General features: G+C 36.7%; 2 protein-coding genes across 3 annotated transcripts; one reads left to right on the forward strand and one right to left on the reverse strand.

Moving 5' to 3' along the window:
* Positions 1-2,520: 2,520 nt before the first annotated feature.
* On the reverse strand, positions 2,521-6,676 carry LOC133727868 (uncharacterized). The gene is made up of 4 exons (XM_062155275.1): positions 6,553-6,676; positions 3,372-3,523; positions 2,855-3,003; positions 2,521-2,743 (listed from the first exon to the last, which is right to left on the reverse strand). Exons 1-4 carry the CDS (start codon positions 6,602-6,604, stop codon positions 2,653-2,655), a joined length of 444 nt encoding a protein of 147 aa, XP_062011259.1. The 5' UTR covers positions 6,605-6,676; the 3' UTR covers positions 2,521-2,652.
* Positions 6,677-9,605: 2,929 nt separating this feature from the next.
* Positions 9,606-17,733, forward strand: LOC133731802 (ABC transporter G family member 3). Of its 2 annotated transcripts, XM_062159220.1 has the most exons (13): positions 9,606-9,762; positions 10,487-11,096; positions 11,206-11,285; positions 12,405-12,691; positions 13,187-13,358; positions 13,595-13,708; positions 13,958-14,086; positions 14,308-14,499; positions 15,542-15,628; positions 16,348-16,620; positions 16,920-17,027; positions 17,284-17,331; positions 17,435-17,733. In XM_062159220.1, the coding sequence occupies exons 2-13, from the start codon at positions 10,625-10,627 to the stop codon at positions 17,543-17,545; spliced, it is 2,073 nt and encodes a 690-aa protein (XP_062015204.1). In that variant the 5' UTR covers positions 9,606-9,762; positions 10,487-10,624; the 3' UTR covers positions 17,546-17,733. The 2 variants fall into 2 exon arrangements, with proteins under 2 accessions (XP_062015204.1, XP_062015203.1); XM_062159219.1 differs by having other exon boundaries at positions 17,284-17,733.
* Positions 17,734-17,762: the final 29 nt, after the last annotated feature.

Consider the following 17,762-nt stretch of genomic DNA (forward strand, 5'->3'; position numbering starts at 1 on the left):
TTTGGAATTGGGAACTCCCCAAACGAAAAAGAAAAAGAAAAAGACAAAGAAAGAGAAGAAGTTGGCGCAGGAAACGAAAAAGAAAAAGAAAGAGAAGAAAAAGAAGAAGTTGGCGCAGGAAACGAACAAGAAAGAGCAGGAAAGGAAAAAGAAAAAGAATATGAATGTGGTGAACTGACCGTGGGGACCTCAGGAGGGAAAAGTGGATTGATGGGAGATAAAGAAGTTGGAGGTGGACAAAGGAAAAAAGAAGATGGAGGCTCTACAGAAGTATCTTTCTAAGGAGTTCGAGATGAAGGATCTTGGGCAATTAAAGTACTTTCTTGGAATTGAAGTTGCGAGGTCCAAGAAAGGGATTTCGTTGTCCCAACGAAAGTATGTACTTGATTTGTTAGCTGAAACCGGGATGCTTGACTGCAACCCTATTGAGACACCGATCGAGATGAACCACCACCTTGCCATCTGTCCGGATCAAGTTCCAACTGATAAAGGAAGGTACCAACGTCTAGTAGGGAGACTTATTTATCTTTCTCATACTAGACCTGATATTGCTTATGCTGTGAGTGTGGTTAGTCAGTTTATGCATTGTCCTAGTGAAGAGCATATGGATGCAGTGTATCGTATTTTGAGGTATCTTAAGATGGCACCTGGAAGAGGTTTGTTGTTTGAAAAAAAGGGTGAATTGGAAGTTGTAGGGTACACGGATGCAGATTGGGCTGGTAATAAGACAGACAGACGGTCTACATCTGGGTATTTTACATTTATTGGAGGAAATCTGGTGACTTGGCGCAGCAAGAAACAGAAGGTTGTTGCTAGGTCAAGTGCTGAAGCTGAGTTTCGAGGTATGGCACACGGAGTGTGTGAGATGTTGTGGATTCGTAATGTGTTGAAAGATTTGGGTGTTAAACTCAAGAAACCTATGGATTTGCATTGTGATAGCACATCTGCTATTGAAATTGCTCACAATCCTGTTCAGCATGACCGAACTAAGCATGTGGAAGTAGATCGACATTTCATTAAGGAAAATCTGGACAGGAAAATTATTCGTTTTCCTTTTGTGTATACAGAAGATCAATTAGCAGATGTTCTTACGAAAGGAGTGTCAAGGAAAGTGTTTGACAACTCGATTGACAAGTTGGGCATGATTGACATCTACGCACCAACTTGAGGGGGAGTGTAGAATATTGTGTAAATATTTACTTTCCTTGTACATATAGATTACGTCTCTCTGTATAATTGTAGGAGATCTTTTCCTATTAGGATTACTCTTGTATCACTTTATAAACCCTATTCTTGGGGGTGAATATTATTGAAGCATTCCAAACGTTTTGAATTCTTATTTTCTACTGGATAGGTGTAGGGTTTTTATTTTCTGCATTTTTTTAGTTTTGGTTTAGTTTTTTAGATGGCTCTGCTTTATGCAGACTGAATTGTATTTTGCGATGTATTATGAAGGATTTTCAAATCCTTCTAGCTTGACGGAGAGACGTCGTTAATATAATGGAACCTAATTCCATTTCCATATATATATATATATATATATATATTGCAGTAACTTTCGATGTGTAAATTTTACTCATCAAACTACTGATAACAAAACAACAAATAATCATATATAAGGTTCAATCTAATAACATCAAAAACACATGTCATAGGAATCTTTATAACCCAACATTTAATATAAAAAATCATGTATAAAATTAGATGAGACGCACAACAGGCTCAAGGTTGAAAACCTAATGGTTAGCCATATAATATTGTAAATAAATAAATCATGATGCCTGCATACCTTCAACCTAGTTGAAACCAGCAAAGTAAGGGTAACGCCCTCGCAACCCAGTGAAGCTAAAGTCACGCTTTAACAAACCCGTGCTTTCTCCTACTTCCCAGTGATTGCTCTGCTTAACCTACAACGTTCAGTATCGATTCGGTGAACACAAGAGATCACATCACAAATCCTTATCTGTAAGATGAAAGTCCCTTTCCAAAAGGCAGAGAAAAAAACCTAGTGACAAGGTTGGGGCTCTCCTCGTCCACAGTGTTTGAGAAGAAGTTAGGTCAATGGACACCCCGACAACTACACCACAAGGTGTTGGCACGCTCGTGCACTCAAAAGAGACAATTTGCTACCCAAACTCGTTTTGGAGCCAAATTTCCTTCTACAGGTGCATGAGTCAGATCATCTACCTCATGTCAACCTATCAGTCTCCGAAGCAGAGGATTATCAAGTGAATAGACCAGAGAGAGAGACCAAGAAGAAGGATCCAAAGACCAATAATTACCAATATGGGAAACGCAGAAAACCCAACACGACCAACACCATGCCAGAACACTTACCCTACCATTGTTGATCACCCTTCGTGGGATTGCGCTTCCACCTAGTAATTATCACTTGATGGCTTGCTATCAACTCCTAGTATTTCTCCTACCTTCTAATGAAACGGTTTCGAACAATCCTTATAATCATATAGGGGGGTTTAGCAAGTTTTGCACAACATAATATGTACATCACCCAACACATGATGAACAACCAAATAACATAAAAAAATGAGTTCTCACTACAAATCTTCCCAACTAGAAGCCGATCATATTCTTAGATGTAAGAAGTCATATATGCACACTCTCATGCCGCTACTAAATTAAGAAAGATGGTTAGAGCAAAACTATCTTTCCACGGCCATCGCAGGTACGGCATGATCGGGCAGAAGAGCACTTTGTGCAGTAGCTCCATTTCTTTGGAAGCCTGGCACCATTTACAAACAATAAAAAACTGAGAGAATGGATGAGCAAAGCTTTAACCAAAAAAAGAAAAGATGAAGAAAGTTGACAAAAGCTCGAAAGAAAGTGTATGTACCCTGCAGTGTATCGAGTGGCTGCATTCTTAGAAGCTAATCTTGCCCGCTCAGCACTTTCATCTGACAGTCTCTTAAGGACAAAGCCTTCACCTTTGCATTCAGGACATATACCAGAACCACCACAGGCTTCACAGTCTTTCATAGGCACCTGCACTTCTGAAAAGGGGTTAAGTTGATAGAAAGCTCGAGCACAGGAAAAGATAATGTGGTTTGGTCAGTTTTTTCTCTACAACCAAATAAATGCTATACATTCTTTTATAAATGCCATCTATGAACTATATATACGTTCTTTTATAAGTAATGTTTAGTTCAGTTTTGGTAAGTAGGCCGGATGGAAAATGAGCCTATCTAAAGCTTTAGCAGATGGAAAATGAGCCTATCTAAAGCTAAGAGCTTTTTTTAAAAAAAATTTATTAATTTTTTTAAATTTATTATTATTATTATTAATTTTTTTTTTTTTTTTACACAAACAGCCATAAAGCTAAGAGTTTTGGTTTTCTAAAATTAAGCATATACCTCAGCTGCCTCTGCAGCTTTGTTTCTCCTCACAAGAATGGTAGCTGCTGCACCAACAACTGTAGCAGCAATTGCCACTGAAGCCACTGTTTCGGGTAGAGCAGAAGATACAAAAGATACTCTTCTTCTTTGTTCTTGTGGCTTTACATCAACTGATGAAGAACAAAAATGGGTAATGAGTGCATTGAAGATCACCATGTCAGAAGAAATATCAAATATAAGCACTAGTCAATCAATAATAATAATAAAAAAATTAAAAAAAACAAAAAAAAAAAAAATTTCCAAGCATCTGATCTAAAATCTTGCTTGCTGATCGATAATTATCCCAAGTTTAACTAGATGTTGTAGCTATAGTATAACTAACAACCAAAGTGCATGTATTCCAGCCTGAAGCGTAAAAGGAATGCTAGAATGTCACATCAAGTTTACATCATTGCACAAAAAGAACCTAGGAATTGAAGAATTGAAACTAGAGTCAAAAACTTTCCGGGGTATGTATTTTGCCGATTGAAATGCAACAAGATTGGCATTTTTGAGTTCAAAGAATAGAAATACAAAAGCAGATGGAAGTAAGGAAAACTAAATGATGAGATGCATGAACAGTTATACGATATGGACACAACGATGTCTGACTTGATGAGAGAGAAAAAATATTTGTTTGATCCAACCTGAACAGAGTCCCAACTGATCGTAATGATGAAGAAAAGAAGATATTAAATCGCCATAACCTTCATCACTAGTAAATCTATATAACAAAAAGTATACAAGAAGAAAATGTAAAAAACATACGTATTCCAGATTTCCCAGGCCAAATTAGATGTGCTATTATTCGCAATTGTAGATTCTAAAGGATATAAACTAGGGGGCAACATATTTATTTATCTATTTTGTTTTGGTGAGACTTGAGAGGAATTGAAAAAAATGCAAAAGATAAGTATTCCCAGGCCAAATTAGATGGTGCTATTATTCGCAACAGTAGATTCCAAAGGATATTAAACTAGGGAGCAACATATTTCTTTATTTATCTATTTTGGTTTGGTGAGAGGAACTAGGGAGCAATGTTAAACCAATGTCCTGCCTATTGAGTCAAAGGATCAGCAATCAGATTTCTTTTGTTACTGGTAATGGAGGGCCTATGCAGACATAAAAGACCAACCAGGAACAATAGTGGGTTTAGAAACACTACACAGATCTTTAAATAACAAAATCAAGAGAACTAGCAGCCCAAATCCAACCTTACCCAAAGGAAGCCAATCTTTCAGCTATCATGTTAGTCTCTCGGAACACATGGTGAAGCCAGCTGGTCCAATTATTTCTAACCAGCATTTCAATTATGAGAAAACTAATGATGCTGACCAACCAGCATTCCAATTCTTTCTAACACAGCCTGACTCTCTTAAGGATAGCAATTTGACCTCCAGGACTTAAAAATTTGGAGATGTCAAAAACATGTACTTGGAGATGTCATTATATTGTGATTCATCAGTTTTAAGATACACTTATCAGAAGCGCACACTTCATGTTCTAATTTTGCTACTCTAATTATGGAATTCAAAATACCACACATATTTTCAGCCTTGGCATGTTTCAAGTTCTAGTTTACTTACTACTAGGCACATTCCAGCTCCACTAAATCCTAAATATCACCACCTTGCTCCCCTATCCTAAGCCAAGCAACAAATCCTAATGACGATGAAATCAAAATATTAACTTGCTAAAAGCTTTATCATTTTTGAATAAATAAATAAATACACACACACACACACACACACACACCAAAAAGCATATAAGAGTAAAATGCATATATTGAAGGATTCCCAGGCCAAAAGAGAACGGCTAACAGTACCAAGGAAATATGTTGGCCCTAGAAACACTATACCTATCCTCAAACAACAGAAGGGTAAGTGAACTAGGAGGAGAGCCAAAATTAGTGCAGCCCAAAAGAAGCCAATCTATCAACCACATGATGAAGCTCAGCATTTGACAGTTCATGCTATAGTAGGGGTGGTGAACCTGACTAGTACCTGAGATAAGGTTAACAACACTGACAGCATCTGCATAAACCACCAAGTATTGTAGTTTATTTTCTGGGAAGCCAGACTTTCGCCACTAAGAATATGGACGGAAAACAGAAACCTGTAAAGGTCATCATGTTATGATTTGTGAATCCAATTATACCTGTTATATAAGTTTCTGTAAGCATACCCACATGTTTTATTTTTCATACCACAAGCCTTAAATCCAGACAGAAGTACAAGATATTGCACAACTGAATTTGATAGTTATACCCAGATACTAAATTGTTTACCATCCCTTACTTTAAGCAATAGATTACATCAGCTTCTTTCAATAGATACACTAATCACCATCAGATCCAAGCAATCTTAGTTATGGACTATTCATAATGGTCTCCTATGTTCTAGCCTTATCATTCTTCAAGTTCCATCTTGCTCCCTACTAAACACATACCAGTTCTACCTAAATCCTAAATCTCACCATCTTGCTCCCACCAACCCCAACTCCTCAACAATGGTCTCCCTTGATAGAATCTCTAAACCCATATTACCACAAGAAACTATCTCAACTCACCAAAACCAAGTATCAACCAAATTTAAAAAAAAAAACACCTAACTCTCAGCCCGGAAGTAATTCTACTCATTTTCACCTCCACCCAACAAACCAAGAATCACCATCCATAAACAATTACTCAATTCACTACTCATTAACCAATATTAATCTTTAGTGTCCCCATTTATGGGTATCCTCTCAACAACTCTTAATAACTTGAATGAAGAATTAGTAACACAAGGAGCCACATTCAATCTCCATTTTAATTCTAAGACGCATTGCAACAGCAACCTTCCACCATAAAGAGTACAATCAATGGGTATTGGTGGAACAACAAAATCATTGGAAGCTACTTCTTATGATTCTCCAAATACAGAAATAAAGCCCCAATAAGTTCAATGCTGATATGGGTGATTTCCAATCCATGGTTATCTCATTTGTCTCACTTCTGTGACACTTCTTACCTACCAACTTTAAACATAATCAATCAACAACCTTCACTTCCATTACATTAACACACACATAAAATGGGAAGATATGCAGGTGCACAATAAAGATATATATAACGGCTAAGAATCTTGCTTCAAATAAATAAGAAAGAAGGACAATTTACTCTTGGGGAAGGAGAGAACTGGTAGTTTCCTCACAGCCAACTCCATCATCATTTACTGTGTTTCTAACACCAGGCTCCCCATGTCCCAGGTCCTAACTGCCTTATCTTGGCTGCTATTTTGTAATTGCCCCTGACATTGGATATAAATTTCAACACTGCCCTTATTGGAGCGCTTCAAGAAGGGTATTTATTCTTGGTAGGGAAATTGGTGAAAACATTAGGACCTGATCTGTGACTCCATGGGTCATTTTCCTACACATAAAAACTGAGAAAGAGGTATTTAATACTATATGGTAAGAAATTAAGAATGAATGCAGATTAATTATCACTGGAATAAATATATGTCCTACTGTGTGGATGGAATTAAGAGGTTCAATTCTCAAGTTAAAGTGTATTTGCTGGGTGAATTCACCCAACTCTGCAAGAGTGTGACATTATACCAAAGAGTGTTCAATTAAAGTTCATCAAAGTTGGGTTGCAACAAGCAAATGCTTTCATAAATTACATTAAAGTTTCCTTCTTCCCTCTCCGGGTAGATGTTGTTAGTGAGATCCTTCATATACAGTTTGAAAGTAATTTCTTTATATGGGTAAACAACTGGATGTTATGCGAGACAAATACATGACATTCTACTTGAATCATCATAAATTATAAGTAATTTTAATTTATCTAAAACTTATATTTTAGTTACTTGGATCTGATTTTGAAAGGGTTGGTTTACACTTTACAGCCAGATATTTTTCAAATGCTAAATCAATATGTCACAAGGTATGCACCTTTCTCTGAAAAAATAAAATTTCAGAAATTTTTATTTCTGAGAAGCAAAAAAAAAGGTCCTTGAAAAGCATTAGATTTGGAGCATTATATATGTGTGCAATGGCAGAAATTCACGGGCATCCTCCTTCCTCTATAGTCTAAAGGAACTCTATTAGCACCCACCACACACCCACTCACCACCTCCACACCATCAAAGTAATGCAGTGCTTGCAATGAGCTGTGCCCTTTGTTCAGCTACTCACGAGCCCATTTAAGACCCTTTTCAATTTCACCTCCTTTTCCACAATGTCAACCACATGATATAAAACCCCTTAAACCCCCCTTCTCAATTCTCAAACCTCTCAACTTCAATATCTTCATTCATCTCAGAGAAGAAAAAACCTCAGAAACATGTCTACTATTGTTCTTTACATTGTTGTCATCATACATTCCTTACTATTGTTGTCTTGTTTTGATGTGTCTATGGCTGCGAGGAACATCCCATCCAGCGCTCCGAGCACAATGGTGAGGCCTCTGGTCACTGAGGGAGAAGATCGTTATGTGAGCATTATGCCTCAGGACTTGAAACACAAGCAACAAGTCTTTCATGGGAGGGAAGTCAAAGGTTGCATGCCGAAAGGGTTTAGGCATGCTTCCGCTCCAAGCCGGTTCGTGAACTCTGCAGGCTGTTCTTCCGATATGCACACCAAGAAACCTTGAGATGATTATGGAGATTCGGAGATGGCTTGTATATGATTTTGTACCTCTTATATATGTATGTGGTAGATCTTATGGTTGGCATAAGTTATTGTTTGTGTTGGTTATGTATCTACGTCTCCCCAGTATGTGATGTGAGTTCTACATACATATGATGCACGTTATGAGAGGGACTATATATAACTCGTGCATGCATAGAGATTTAAGGGAAGGGGAATGGGATGATGAAACTTATATTAGCTATTAGGTTTAAGTATAGTTTTGAGTCATGATGATTACTATTGAATTTATTACTTTGTTTTTTTATCTAGGTGATGAATGGAATGAAGAAACTCCTCGTCAGTTTTCTAAATACAGCTCCTATGTGTGATCGATTGAATGAAAACCCCAAATACTTAGTCAACTTGTTTGAGAAATAATTTAATTTCTTAGACAATAGACATTTTCCATCTATGCTAGCTCAGTAAATTATTAACATCATCTTTGCAATGTATGCATTATTCACCGTGTAAGGACTAAGAACTTGTGTGAATTCCACACAAAACCCACCGAGATGCTCTTTTTTTTTTTCTTCCCTTTTTTAGGGAAAATGTCAATAATTTTATTGAAAAGGAAAAGAAACCAAGTAGTCATTACAGTGGACAACAGGGCTTGCAAAGGTCCCAATAAGCTGATTCAGGCTAGAAATGGAGGACAACATACAAGTATAAATTGACTTACAACTAATAAGACAGGAGACAAAAAATGTGAAATCAAGGTTCGCATTATCGGTTATGTGTTTCTTGGGTGGGTGCTGTTTAATTCTACAAATGTTTGGGAAATTGGACTCTCACATTGTAACTGTTATCTATTTGATCATTCAATAAAGATTGTCGTCTTTTTATCATAAAATAAAAAATAAAAATAAAAACATTTGGAGACTCTAGAGAGATGTGTTAACCATGCATTCCCATCTTTGACTACGCCACCAATTTTACCATAAACATCGATCACCACTCACAAATGCACCATCTACATTACATTTCAGGCGATCCCATGGAGGATGCTGTCACTTGACCACCGTCCTCACCCTAAGTGTGAACCACCATGATGCAAGCTTTGCAGTTGCAAACAGTAATTAAAGAAGGCCTAGCAGCTCACAAGAAGTTCAAGTTTCAATAAGTTTGGTCTTTGACTCTGAAGACGCCTTGAAACACTAGACATTTGAGCTCTAAAGGTTTCGTGAAATCTTGTAACCTTCCGCACCACAACGCACTAGCAATCCCCATTCTCGCGTAATGGCTCGAGAGTCCACAAATGTACGTTGGTCATGTCCCATAACATGTGAAAGTGCACCAAGCATGTTGTGATGGGCTGGACATGACTACATGAGAGTGTGTACGATTAATGGAGATGATTAGGAGTATGATTAGCATGTTGCGTTACATTTCTTTTGAAACCTTTACCTTTACTTGACGGGAATATTACTTCATTTCACGAGATGAGGCTGGACTTGAAAAGAAAGCGTGTCGGATGCCCTAATGAATGATTACTACTACAAGAAATTGTGTTGGATTAGAAAATAAGAAAACACGTAGAAAGCAAAAGAATAAAAAAAAAAAAAAAAAAAAAAAGATAAAGTGAGAGATGCAAAGCCCCGAAAAAGCGGGTCGAATAATCCACTGATTAAACTTGTTTGCTCTGTCTGTCTGGCTCTCTCTCACTGTTACACTACTAGAAGCTCTCACTCAGATCCAGGTTTGTCTTCTCTCTATGCTCTCTACTGCTTTTACTATAACTGTTCGAAGTAAGTTGGATTTGGGTTTCAGCTTCTGTTTCTGTTTGGTATCCGAGAAAATTTAATAAAAAATGAACACAAACAGTGCACACACATTTCTGGGTTTAGTGTTTTGGTGCTGTTTTGATCTTTTTTCCAGAGGAAGGGAGCTTAAGTTTACCAAAGTGGGTTCTTTTAAGCATTGTTGAAAGAGGGAATGCTTTGTTTGCAACGGTCTCAGTTGAGTGAATAAGAATACTAGGATATTCAGGGTTCCTATCCTTTCAATTTTATTGTTCATTGTTGGGTTTTCAGCTACCCAACAAAGCATTCTGTATTTGGGGTTTATGTCAAGTTGAGAAAATGGACGTGGGTCTTGGATACAGAAAGTAAATGGATTGTTTTCCTCTTTCAGTTTTGTTTCGTTGGTTGCTTAAAATGTTGATATTGTTTCACATTCACGTTGTTGTTTTTCTTAGAATTGAGATATAAATGAGGAAATACAACTTTGGAGCTTGATGGTTCGTGTTTTGATTTCGGGGTATTTCACACACAATAATGGGAATTGCCCTTTAGGGAAAGTTTTGAAGACAAAGTTTTCAAATCTGCTGTTAAAGTCCTTTCAATATGTTTTTTCCAAATCAAGTTTAGCTTTGCGTTTGATCATTTCTTTCGGGTTCTTATATAGTGATTCTTTTCCCACAGCTTGACAGGCAAAGATTTGGCAGTGGCTCTTGATAACAGAGTTTGACAATTATGTCAACAAGTCTAGTTATTCAAGCTCGTTGCTGATACAAAAGTTATTGTAGAATGAATTGAAGTCTTCTTATCTGGGAGAAGATAATGGAAGAAATACAGTCACAGTCAGATAATTATAGGTCTTCTTCATCATCAGCAAGCAGTCCAGCAAGTAGGGTGCCCTCAAGTAATTTTTTCTACTTGCGCAAACCTGGTTCACTCAGACAACCAATCTCATTTGAAGATTCACCTGAATGGGAGGATACAGATGTTGATGTTAGGGTGGAAGAAGGAGGTGACTCCATCAACATTGCAACCACTCCGGTCTCCCCATCGCTTTCAAAGCTCAATAGTGGATCCTTGCCATCCCCACCATTACCGGAGGGTGCAACTGTAGTGAGAAAGATTGCAGGGGCTTCAATTGTGTGGAAGGACTTGACTGTTACAATAAAAGGAAAAAGAAAGTACTCCGAGAGGGTTGTGAAGAGTTCAAATGGTTATGCATTGCCAGGAACTATAACAGTAATTATGGGTCCTGCTAAATCGGGGAAGTCCACACTACTAAGAGCACTTGCAGGTCTTCATACACGCACTGTTACTACAAAATTTAGCATTTAGAGTTCTGTCTTTTTCTTATCTTTGGATGCATAAGTGCCAAGTATTAATGCTTGTTTGCCTTGCTCTAGGAAGACTGCCTCAATCAGCCAAAATGTATGGTGAAGTGTTTGTAAACGGTGCAAAATCATCGATGCCATATGGTTCATATGTAAGTTTCACATTACCATTACATTTCTGTTGTGTGTTTTATGTACTTTCCAATGATGCATTCTTCTGTATCTTATCCTGCTATTACTCAATTAATCTTGGGATTTATTTAAAATTCATATCTGATTTTAATGTAGCATGTTTGCTTTGCAAATCGATCATCATTATCAAATGAAGCCCAATCGTTTGGTACATTGTGTGTGTGTCATCATTCTTCCACTTATTGCTTTTCTTTGGTTTCTATCACCCACTCAATTGTGCTTACTTGTGAGGTTGGTTGTTCAAGTCATCAACTGATTATGTTACCATATGCTGTCTAATTAGTTCAGTGCGATAAAATTTCAGTTGTTTGACATTAGTCATGGGCTTTTTTCTGCAGAATATTTGATTCTGAAATTTCAGTAATTAATAATGGGAAGAATTCTATTTTACTTTGTAGTGGTTGTTAAAATCTGTATGATCTGATATCATGTTTAAATACTTATCCTTTTTGTGAGTAATTCATCTTTAGAGATTGGTAATCTGAAGTCTATATAAAAGTAATATTAAAGCAAGGCATAGCAAATGAATAATCCCTATGCTGGCCTGATTGGGTCAGTTTAGTTCTGAGTTAGCATGAAGTCAGGTCTTGAACCCAGCCTCTGTTAGTGTGCATTTAAAACCTAGCTTGTGGTCGTGTCCCATGGAGCCTCGTCGACATCATGAGTTTCTACTCTTCTCGACTGGAGCTTAGAGTTTTGCCCTTTGAACTTTATGTTTTCCTGAAAGTTAGTTTTCACACCTTCTTCTTGAATTATTATTTGTTGCCTCCTTTAGGTGGAGCTCTTGATAAATATTCTCGTTATATGAAATACATGATTCCAAAACTTTTAAAGGTGGGGGCTTAACCTATATGTGTTATTCTGCATTTATCTCTCTGCCTCTCCCCTGCAGGTTGTTTGGGAGGGTGTAAGTTTGACATTTGGTTGTTGGCTTGGAAACTTAAGCTTTTGGGGTCCAGTGGTTGTCTAAGAAATGTAGTCCATTATGCTGTAATGCAGTAAAACGATCATTGTTTTGGTTGGTTTTGACTCTGCATCTGGTCTCTTGCTTGATGTTCGTTTGTTAATCCAATTTGCAGGGTTTTGTTAAGAGAGAAATCAATTTAATTGGATCTCTCACTGTTCGGGAGTTTCTGTATTATTCGGCACTCCTTCAGCTGCCTGGTTTCTTTTGTCAGAAAAAGAGTGTAGTAGAGGATGCTATTCATGCCATGTCACTGGGTGATTATGCAAACAGATTGATAGGTGGCCACTGTTATATGAAAGGCCTTCCTAATGGAGAGAGAAGGCGCGTTAGCATTGCCCGAGAGCTTGTGATGAGGCCTCATGTTTTATTCATAGATGAGCCTCTTTATCACCTTGATAGGTAAATGTTATTCTGCTTCACCCTGTCCTTGGATTCTATCTGGATTCTATGAATTCCACGGTGCACAGCCCTATGTATAGTTATCTAATAGCATGGCTTGACCTGAAGCACTATTCAAAAATTTTGAGTATTTTTGTATAATTCAAGCAACCAACTTATTCCCATGGGAGCATTTGACCCAGTTGCACTATGTTATTCAAGAAATTGCAAGTGGTCAAGTGGTCTGAATTCTGAAATATAAAAAGTTTGGGTATGGTACGACATCTACTTGATGCAATTGTACCCAACAATCATTTGGCTAATGTAACCAGCATTCATTAAATTATTGCAGTATTCATGTTTTAAGAGATCTTGCAGAATCACTGAATTGATTATTTAGGTCTCATTTACCCATAGATACTTACAACAGCTACTGCATGCTTGTCAACAATTGCGTTTCTATGGCAAATTATTTGCTTCTTGCAGTACCATAACTGAAGTATTTTTACATTTCAGTGTCTCTGCACTTCTGATGATGGTTACATTGAAGAAGCTTGCAAGTACAGGTTGCACTCTTATATTTACCATTTACCAGAGCAGCACAGAAGTGTTTGGCCTATTTGACAGGATTTGTCTGCTTTCTAATGGAAATACCCTTTTCTTTGGAGAAACATTGTCTTGCTTGCAGGTAAGTTATTTTGCATCGAAATTTAAAATTGGACCAGCTGAACCTGAACTATGCAAGTCATAAATTTTTTTGACAACCTTAATTCCTTGTTAGTGTCACATGTTTCATTTTGACAACATTTTTGGAAACTGATTATGTTTTAAAGTTCTGGAAGCTCATTTTCTACGCTTTATCATTTTGGAAGGTAATTTAGCTTTGTAAAGAAGTACTAACTTAATTACCTTATGATGATGAAGCACTTCTCAAATGCTGGATTTCCTTGTCCGATTATGCAAAGTCCTTCCGATCACTTTCTGCGTGCAATAAATACAGATTTTGATAGGATCATTGCAATGTGCAAGAACTGGCAGGTAAATGCTTGCAGGTCACAGTTTATTGATTTTTATTGCTTGATTGCATTAAAGATGCCTTGTAAAACTTTTGCTATAATAAAACAGTACACTAATTTATTCAAAAAAAATTTTGATCCTGTATTTTGACTTGGACTTTGTATACAATTACCATGATATTTGTGGGACTATAAATTACATCTTAAACTTTAGGTAGACATTTACCAGTATTACTTTGTGACATATGCCTTGACTGCAACGTGATGACAGGATGACAATGGGGACTTCTCATCCGTAAACATGGACACGGCTGTGGCAATACGCACCCTTGAAGCAACTTATAGATCATCAGCTGATGCTGCTGCAGTTGAAAATATGATACTAAGACTCACAGAGAAGGTACAACTTTGACATTTTATTATCTAATACACAATTAATTCTGGGTGCCTGCACACACTTGCAGCTTCGGTTTTGTCCATCATAACTACTAGTGTCTCATTATTCATCTTGCAGTCCCTAATTTGGGGTCCATAAATATACATACATATTATGCATATATTGAAAGAGTATGATAGGTTCTATGGTTTTTGTTGACTTCCAATATGCACATGCTTCAACAGGAAGGTCCATTACTTAAAAGCAAGGGAAAAGCTGGCAGTGCTACACGGATAGCAGTCTTAACTTGGAGATCGTTATTGATAATGTCAAGGGAATGGAAATACTACTGGCTTCGACTTATTCTTTATATCATTTTTACGCTCTCTGTTGGTACAGCATTTTCTGGCTTAGGGCATTCTTTGTCTTCAGTTGTGGTGAGTATCTTAATATCACTTTTAGAACAGGATATCACTGGCATCTTTTGCCAGATTTTTCCCCTCTTTAATTTTCGTTTAATGAAAACTTTTTGTAATTGAACCCCTATTAGTAAACACTGATACAAAGGTCACGTATAGCATCAGCTTTACCTCTCATGTTTCCCCAATACGAAATATTCCTTCATAATTCTTATGTTTTCATTTTAGTAATATAGCAGAATTTGTGTCTTATAATCACCATATGTAACATGTCCAGTCCGGTGCCTCATCTTAAGATCAATCAGTTCTAGTTTTATTAATTTTTTTAATGAATACCAGAATTTATTTCTAACAAAAAATTAGAGTACCACTATTTTATTATGGCCTTTGTAAAATCTGTTACTGGTGCTCGTGATTGGTCCCTCTGTACTTAAAAATTATGGAAGGAGATTCTGAAAAAACCCTAAACCCAACTGCCTTGTCAGTTGTCACCTTGTGACCTTGAGGCTACCTATAGGATTCAGATACTGCAAGGAAGTTTCAAAGTAAGATTTGATGGACTGCTCTGCTTGTTCTAAACCTCCAATTGATTGGACTGCATGAAATTAGCACGCTTGTATGGCTATAGCAAAATCTGTTAATAGTTTCTCTTAATATTCCTGAATTAATTATGAGCTGTTCATATCAAACATATAATAATTACCTGTTACTGGTTTTGGACAAGTTCTTGTTTGCTTGTGTTGCATCAGAGATTAGTTTTCTTTTTCTTCACCTTTCATATGCTAATAACAGTTGGAGTGTAATTTGATTTGTTTTGTTTAGCATTGTTGGGTTTTAGTTCAACCAATTACTACATGCTACAGAAATCTATTCACTGATTATTTCATTAATTATTCCCTTCATAATGCTAAACTTTTTATATCAAACACAAATAAGTTTTTTTTCAATTTTTTTTTTTTTTGGAAAATGTTGCTTACTGTTTTCATATCACATGCTTCCACAATATCTGTTTGCTTCTGTGGCATCTGACTGTTTTTTGTTCTTTACCTTTTCTATGCAGACCAGAGTTGCAGCCATATTTGTGTTTGTTTCATTTACTGCACTACTAAGCATTGCTGGAGTACCTGCAATTATGAAAGAAGTCAAGGTAACACAGATTTCTGTTCTTTCTCTAATTGGTTATAAAGGAGTGTGAAATTCTGCCAAGTTATGGTTGAATATGGAAGGCAAAAGCAAAATGTCTCATACATTAATATTTCGAATTTATGGTGGTCTTATGGTTTGTTACAGATGAAACCGAAATGTTATGGTTGTTTGTATTGGAAGTGTAGTCATCTGTGAACTGTGATTAGCCTCCAATAGGATTGATCTTTCTGTTTGAACTTTTGCAGTTTTAAAGGTATTTCAAGAATTATGGTAATAGGTATATATCAATGCTAGTGTATGTGACTGGTGTTCACAAGGAAATTGTGAACTTTCTTTAACTGTGGTGAATTATTCCAGGCTTGCGTATAAGATCCTTGTATCTCTTACATGATGATCACAGAAATAAATATTTGCAAACTGGGGCATGGATGTGGGTTAATTCAGTACGTACATCAGTTTCTTCAAATGTGACATGGCAGTATATGGGTTAATTAATTCGTCAGTTTCTTCAAATGTTGATATGGACGTGGCTGTATATGGGTCTTGTTATATAAGGAGATATATATGACGTGTGAAAACAGTAGCAAAAAAAAAAAAAATTTGATATTAGTAATGAAGGCTTCTCATCTTTATAAAACTTGGACTATAATTAGTAATGTAATTGATTGGCTTAGGTTCATCTGAATGTTTGTTCTGATCAAACTGTTATTTTATGTGCAGATATATGCGAGTGAAGAATCAAATCAGCACTTGGGGGCACTAGTCTTTTTAGTTGGGCAGCTTCTCTCTAGTATCCCATTCCTGTTTCTCATCTCTATTTCATCAAGTCTCGTCTTCTACTTCCTTATAGGATTGCGAGATGAGTTCAGCTTGTTGATGTACTTCGTGCTAAATTTCTTCATGTGCCTCTTAGTAAATGAAGGATTGATGCTAGTTGTTGTTTCTTTATGGCAAGATGTTTATTGGAGCACCTTGAGTCTACTATCTGTACAAGTAAGTTCTTCTATCTCAATGAAGATCTTACCTGAAATTTCCTCTTTCAACATGTTCAGTATTGAGCCATCTTGCCTTAACGAGAATTTTATTACTTGATTAAGTATAGACCACTCCCCCTCCCCAAAAAGAGATAGTAATTTTTATTGCTGTATAAGTGCTTGTGGTGTTTAATAGCAAGTGATGAGAGAAAAAGATTTTTGTTTTAGTGAATTAGTTTCTAATGTGGTGTAATTTTATATTTTGTTGTTAATTTCCTAGGCTTCTCTAATCTTACACTGAAAATATACACATTTCAGGTGATAATGATGCTATCTGCGGGCTATTTCAGAATTCGAAATGCTTTGCCCAAACCAGTGTGGACATATCCAATATCCTATATTGCTTTCCACACCTACTCTATACAGGCAAGAGGTTTCATCTGTGCCTAACAATACTGGGAAATAGAAACGAAAAAAAATCTGTTTTTAAGCTACCTTGTTCAATGAGTTTCTCAAATTTGGCCAGAAAAAGAGAGAGAACAAAACAAAAACAAAAACAAAAAGAAGAGCATTGCTATGTTTTCTTCACATTTGTCGTTCAAGTAATTTGTATTCAGGAACTAATTGGCTAATTTCAATATCTCCTACTGAATAATAATCAGTTACCTTCAACATGTAATAGGGGCTGTTGGAGAATGAGTACCTTGGGACTTCCTTTGCAGTTGGGCAGGTACGGACCATCTCTGGGTATCAAGCGCTTCGAAGTGCATATGACATCTCTATGGACAGTAATTCCAAGTGGGAAAATTTATTGGTCTTGTTTCTAATGGCAGTTGGGTATCGTATTCTCGTCTTTGGTTTACTGTACTTTCGAGTTGGGAAAAAGGAGTTCCTGTATAAGATTTTCAAGTGTAATCGGGATACGAACAATGCGAGATGAATGAAGTTGCCATGTGCTTTATTTGGTACCCATTTTGTAAAATTGTCTCTGGCATATGCAATTTTGCCTTGGAAAAACCGTTGATGAAGTATTAATGATATGGTTAACACTTAGGAAGCAGATTCTGCTGCTATTTTCTATTGTTGTCAACTTCTTGGAGTCCGTATTTCTTCTTAAGTTTGTTTTTGTTGAGCTGAGCATCATTCATGCAGCTGTAATAA

This window comes from Rosa rugosa, chromosome 2 (assembly GCF_958449725.1).
Source record: "Rosa rugosa chromosome 2, drRosRugo1.1, whole genome shotgun sequence".
NCBI classification, from domain to species: domain Eukaryota; kingdom Viridiplantae; phylum Streptophyta; class Magnoliopsida; order Rosales; family Rosaceae; genus Rosa; species Rosa rugosa.

Excerpts from the sequence above, each read along its gene's own strand:
- LOC133727868 (XM_062155275.1), bottom strand. The coding sequence starts at position 6,604 with ATGATGATGGAGTTGGCTGTGAGGAAACTACCAGTTCTCTCCTTCCCC. Across the intron at positions 3,524-6,552 it reads AGTTCTCTCCTTCCCCAAGA|TTGATGTAAAGCCACAAGAA; the intron begins GTAAATTGTCCT and ends GTTCTTCATCAG. Across the intron at positions 2,744-2,854 it reads GCCACTCGATACACTGCAGG|GCTTCCAAAGAAATGGAGCT; the intron begins GTACATACACTT and ends AAATGGTGCCAG.
- LOC133731802 (XM_062159219.1), top strand. The coding sequence starts at position 10,625 with ATGGAAGAAATACAGTCACAGTCAGATAATTATAGGTCTTCTTCATCA. Across the intron at positions 12,692-13,186 it reads CCTCTTTATCACCTTGATAG|TGTCTCTGCACTTCTGATGA; the intron begins GTAAATGTTATT and ends TTTACATTTCAG. Across the intron at positions 14,500-15,541 it reads ATTCTTTGTCTTCAGTTGTG|ACCAGAGTTGCAGCCATATT; the intron begins GTGAGTATCTTA and ends TTTTCTATGCAG.